The following is a 6,080-nucleotide window of genomic DNA, read 5'->3' as shown; positions in this document are numbered from 1 at the left end:
TGTCTGTGCCATCTCCAGCTGGAAGGACGCGAGCATCCCGGGGCGCGGCTGCATGCCCCCAAGGCTCAGCGCGGCCGAGCTCGGCCCCGCCAGCCCCGCGGGAACCTGGGGTGCTTCTCGGCGGCCGCTCAGCGCCCACCCTGTCCCGGGGCGGCCGGGACACCTCACCCGGCTCCTCCGGCGCAGCGCCGGGGCGGAGGGTCCGCCGAGCTCCGGCCGCTTCCCCGCCCGCGTCCCTCCCCCTGGCGGGGCGGGAGGGGGCCGGGCCGGGGGAGGAGGAGCAGCCGGAGCCGGGCCGGATCGCGGCGGCTCCTGCGGAGCCCCCGAAGTTTGCGCTGCCGGCGGAGGAGGCTCTCGGCCCTCGTCCCGCCGCTTCCGGGGCCCCGCCGGGCGCAGCGGGCTGGGCCGGGCCGGGCCGGGGAAGGGGGCGGGAGCGGGAGCGGGGAAGCGAGCCGAGCCGAGCCGCGATGAAGAAGCCGGACGGGAAGGTGGTGCTGCTGGGGGACATGAACGTGGGCAAGACCTCCTTGCTGCACCGCTACATGGAGCGGCGCTTCCAGGAGACGGTCAGCACCGTCGGCGGCGCCTTCTACCTGAAGCAGTGGGGGCCGTACAACATCTCCATCTGGGACACCGCAGGTGAGCGGCACCCCGGCATGGGGGCGGCACGGAGGGGATGGGGCTCGGCGGAACGGGGCTCCCCGAAACTCGCGGGGTGTTTGCTGGCGGGCTGCCCCTTTCCTCCGGCTCCGGTGAGAGCGGCGCTGCCCCGGCACCTTCCATGCCTTGGGATGCGTAGGGCTTTCTTTTCCCCGGTGTTGGATCGGCCCTAATGTGCGAGCTGCTGACGGGAAACATTGCGGTGGGCTGACCTCGCTCGGGACAGGAGATGCAGAGGTGACTCCCGCGGTACCCCGGCGGGGGAAGCACCGGGAACCCTGTCCCACGGCTCGTCGCCTTGTTTCGGTCCTGCTGTAAAGTCCGTCCCTGAAACACAGGGTTTGGTGCTAGGACAAAGTCTGAAAAGAAACATCATTTTGACGGGCCATAAGGCGCCTTACAGCTACTCATCTCTGGTATTTTTGGAGTTGCTTTGCGGAATGTGGCTGTGCAGGGAAGACTGCGGTGCCTGTTTGCTTTCTTTTAGCCGAGTAGATGGCTACTGGCTGCAAGTTCAGGCTGTAATTAGAGAGTTTTACAGCTTCTGTTCATTCCTTCTCGTTGTGTGCTGCTGAGTTTGATATCAGCTGGTGTCACACTCGGACTTGCACACGCTTGCCGCTTGCCAGCCGTTCAGACGTGGCGTTCCGTCACCGCAGCTGTAAGAAATTGGTGCACAGAGAGCAGGGGCTGCCAGCAGTTTCTGCCTGGGATAGCAGCAAGGGGCTGTTTGTCCCACTCCTGTGACAGGCAGCATCTCCGGGATGCAGGAGTCAACGTGGGTTGTGGTTTGGACGCCTGGGGTGAAAGAGGTGGGAGAGGATGGACTGGAGAAGTGGTTTGTGGTCTTAGTCATATGAATGTCTTGCTCTCGATTATTAGGTCAGGAAGCTCCCCTCTGTCATCTAAGGGACCAAAGTGACCTGCGAAATGAAGTCAATGGGCACTCTTGCCTTTAAGTTGTTTTTAGGAAAAACAATCTTGTTCCATATATTTTTTTTTTCATGTTTAGCTGGATTTTGAAAAAAATATGTTAGTGGCAACATGAAGAATGCAGATTATATGTCCTTGTGAAACGTGTGGAGCTGCAGCATCGTGCAATATTCCAGTTTCCTCTTGATGAAATTTGGGAGGGAAGTTCATTTGCTGTGTCACTTCATGTCACAGTCTGGTCCAAAATAGCTTTTCCTGTGTCAGGAATTGAGAAGGAGGAAGGGGAGAAATGAAACTGCCGAAAAGTTATACAGAAACACTTTCGGGAAGTGTAGGGTGGAGGTGTTTAAGAGCTTTTGCTTCTAGCATTTAGTAATCTGTTACTATCATGAAAGCTCTCTACCAGTAGCTCTGTTTTAAATATACTTTCTATGTCCTCTGCAATATTTTTTTTAATCAATTCCTAAATTAAAGTAGATGTGTTTTACTGTGGGGAGTCTTTTGTGGGTAGTTGTTGCTTGTTTCTAGTAAGCCAAACCCCCATGGGTTTAAAAAATGGAAATAAAGCAGTGGGATTTATTTCAACTGAAAAACTGTCTGTGTTGGTGAGATTGTTCCTTGGTAATTTCCATTACACCTCTCTATTTTTTAATCATACATAATAAAATAAGTCCCTCCATGGCTCGTCATGGTTTTAGAGCCCTTTTTTTCAGTCAGTTATTGTTATTGCAGTATTATTCTGTGTTGAGGGATCAGGTTCCAGTTGTATGTGGGATCTGGAAAGCTCCAGCGATGGATTCTCCATGTGCCAGGTGAAGCACCCAGGTGATACCTGTCTCGGGACAATGCAAGTGTTCAGAGCCCAACAATTGCTTTCCCAGTGGCCACAATTCCCTCTGCACCCTGGAGCAGGGCCACTGCCAGTGTGAGTTCTGCAGGAGAAGTTCCTGCTGCTCCCCAAGACTCAGATGGACTTCTGGAGCAGAATTGCTGAAGCTGTATTTCCTGAGCAACAGTTGAAAAGTATTGCTGTATCGTACCAGGGGTGGCATAACACATCTTCCTCATTCTTCACTGTTGTTGGAGTTAGCACTGAGCCCAGCTGTCCCCTCTCTTGTGTTTCAGAGGCAGGCAAGGACTCTTGCACTGTCTCCCTGTTGACTTGTGCTCTTGCAAAATGACAGAAGTTGCCAAAACTGGGCTAGACCGTTGGGGTCTGTGGGCTTTCATTTATTAACTGCTCTCATTAATCTGGGGAGAAATAGAAGCTCCCAGGGCACATATGTGCTTTCTGCTGTCCTGGTGAAGAAGTAAGGGACCTTGTTGACACTGTAACTCTGATGTTAAGTTGCAAGGGGATTCGAAAGTCGGTGTTATTTATTTATTAATTTTGTTTTGTGTGGACCTTACACTTTTGCTGGCCTCAGTGTGTCTGGAGACCTTGGCCTGTGCCTCCTATCTGTCTGTGGTCTCACTGTCCTGTCTCTTCCAGGTGGATACCAAGTAAGCTTGGAATGTGTAGTAAGGAGTTTAAAATTTAGCTTTTTTTGTCTGTTTATTAACCTGATGTTGCTAACTGCTGAATTCTTGTGAAGCAGTTACAGGGTTGTCAAATACTGATACCTTGTTTTCTTTAATTATGTATGAGGAGATATATAGAAAAATCCAGCAAGAATCAGTCATCCTGGAGATTTACAATTCTTTAGCACAGCAATAACAAAAACATGGATCAAAGTTTGCACCCATCCCACCTACCTAAATACTGAGGGCCAGCTCAGGATGTCTGTTTTTAAAACAGTAGTACTTTATACAATGTATGATGTAGCAATATGGAAGATTTGGCCTAGAAAAATTAGGGGATGCATGCTAGTAACTACTGTACTAGTTCAATTGTAATTAAACAAGGTAAACTGGAATGCATCTTCTTTTTTAATTTTCTCCATTCATGTTAATTTTTGCTGTTGCTTATCAGCATTATTTTGGGGACTGTTATCTCTGTAGAAGTCCCCTATATTTTACTTGCAGTTCAGATTATATGGTTATTTGTTTTTTTTCTGGTATGGGTTAGGCATTTGGCTGGAACAACTTAACCTTCAATATACTGAAGCTTCATTTCTGTAATACAAAGTGATGTTTGTGCACAATTAGACTTTAGTGATTGATGAGAATACCTGCAGTAGTGGCGATGGATCAAAAAGTAAACACGCATGGATACTAGTACTAGACAAGTTTAATTGGTGATTTTCTGAATTATTTAAAATGTACGTCATTTTCACTAATCACTCTGTTGATTTTGCATTACTTCCTGCTCTGATATTTAGAAAAATCTCATTTTCCTAGGAAGAATTAAATTTGTTTACCACAGTGCTTAAAATGTGCATTTCTGTTTTTATCACTGATTAAATCACAGTGTGCACACCTGACCTGTTCTACCAAGTTAGATTTGAAGTGTAAATCAGTTATTCTAGAGAGGACTCTTCTCTTAGCTGAACATTCACACCCCTCCTTATCTTGAAAAAATCAGCTGCTTAGTCTAGTCTAAATCTTTCGTGTTCTTATCCACAAGCCCTGTAAAATGGGTGTGCAGAAGTTGTCAGACTTGATTGGTTTTTTATGTAAATGCTTATGGCGAATAATTCAACATTTCCTGTTTTCCAATTTGATGATTATGAGAGAAGTTACTTGGACGTTGCATTCAACTCAAGGAAACAAGCCACAGATGGAGGAATTCTTGGGAGAAGTATCATATGCTTGCCATGTTGCAAAACTCCTCTTTTCCTAGCCATCTGCTTTTGACTGTTTTTCTATTGTCAGAGGCTTGGATAGACAGTCCTGTGTCTGACCTAGCATGGCTGCTGTTGTATTTGTGGTTGGTGCATAGAATTATTTACTGCTTATATTCTGCTGCAACAAATTACATTTGTTTGTTTTCTCTTTGGATCAGTTAATTCAAAGGAGCTAAAAAAAAAAAGAGCATAAACTGTACAAAACAAACTGTACTCTTTCAGCATGTTTTAAAGAACTAGTTTGCTGGATAGAGACAGTCTCTAAAGCATTTGAGTACATGCTTTGAGATCTTTGTATTAGTTTTTTGAAGTAATATTTTTCTGGAACAAGGGAAGTAAGCAACAACATCAGTGAGAAGAGCTTTCTCAAACAAAAGGATGGGGGTTGGATGCTCAGGATGTCAAAGCTATATATATATATATCTATATATCTCTCTCTCTCTGTGTATATGTCTTCTAGGCAGTGCTGACAGCAGCTGTGGAGTAAACTAAAACTTCCTGCTGGATGCTGATGGTGTGTAGCTCTGAGCTAGCATGTAATCTTCTACGACTGGTGATGGAAAACCTCCTGAAGTTTTGAGGGCCTTGCTCCTATTCCACCATCAAACCTGCAATAATAATGTGTGATGGCTACAGCTAATGCTATTGTAGGAGTCTTTTGGTTGTTCAGGCATGTTTTCTGATGCCTTGGTATTTCAAAAGGTAAAGCTTTTATGTATGTTAGATTTCAGTCTCTTTAAGTTGACATTTGTTCATCTGACACACAAGTGGTTTCTTAACCCCAGCAGCAAGGTTTCTTAGTTATTGGTAGCCATGTCCCCTGTGTTGCTGGCTTAGTATTGGAGCAGCCAACCGGTAAATGAATGACCAGTATTTCAGAAAGTTCACATCAGGATCCCACAATTCTATTTTGAGGCTGGGTTTTGAACTTGCCAACAGATATTCGTGCAGCATTATAACTGGGAAACATAAAGATTAGCTGGGAAAGCAAACTTTCCTTCTTTTCTTTACTTTCATCTAGAGGTATCTATCAACAAGGAAAGGACTGACTTGATTATTTTCTTCTGTGAATATTCAGCTATCACTTAATATTTTTACACCTTCCACCCATTTATTTTTCACTTGTGTATATATATATATATATATATATATGTACTTGTCAGAGCTAGTATAGTCAGGAACAAAGGAGATAAACATAGCCTGGAAAAGGCTTTTCTGTGCCTTGGGTCAGCTGCCTAATGAGTGCTTACATCTTTTGTGACTGGTTTGCTGATATCTGATGTTAGCAGTGCTGGTGAGCACATGTGAATTGCTCACAGCTTCTGATCTCTGACTACTGGGGTTTCATAGGCTGCAGTGCAGGCAACTGCCTGTGCTGAGCTTTCTCGGGCAAGGTGTGAATGTTTAGCTGGGAAAATGTGTTGGATTCCCCCAGTAAGAAGGATTAGGTTCCTCCTTTGCTTAGTTAGACTTTGAGGATTTTTTGGGGTTGGTTTTGGTTTTTTTTCAGAATTTGTGTTGATGAACAGTCTCTTGTGCACACTGAGGCATAGAATATCTTGAGCTGAAGGGGACCCATAGAGACCAAATCTGATTCCCTGCTCCTGACAGGTTTACTTAAAACTGAACCATTAAACCATATGACCAAGACTGCCTTCCATAAGCTTCTTGAGCTCTGACAGGCTTGGTGCTGTGGGGAGC

At 46.1% G+C, this 6,080-nt stretch overlaps 1 protein-coding gene across 1 annotated transcript in view; it reads left to right on the top strand.

The window, feature by feature from the left end:
* The first annotated feature begins 265 nt into the window (after nt 1–265).
* RAB20 (RAB20, member RAS oncogene family) overlaps nt 266–6,080 on the top strand; it is a 28,866-nt gene continuing 23,051 nt past the window's right edge. Inside the window, exon 1 of the mRNA XM_085052890.1 lies at nt 266–639. Within this exon, the coding sequence (XP_084909016.1) occupies nt 468–639 (172 nt within the window). The 5' untranslated portion in view covers nt 266–467. The remainder of the gene's footprint in view (nt 640–6,080) is intronic.

Source organism: Lichenostomus cassidix, chromosome 1 (assembly GCF_008360975.1).
Source record: "Lichenostomus cassidix isolate B80296 chromosome 1, HeHo_3.0, whole genome shotgun sequence".
Lineage (NCBI taxonomy): Eukaryota > Metazoa > Chordata > Aves > Passeriformes > Meliphagidae > Lichenostomus > Lichenostomus cassidix.
This window is presented reverse-complemented; position numbering and strand designations above follow the sequence as displayed.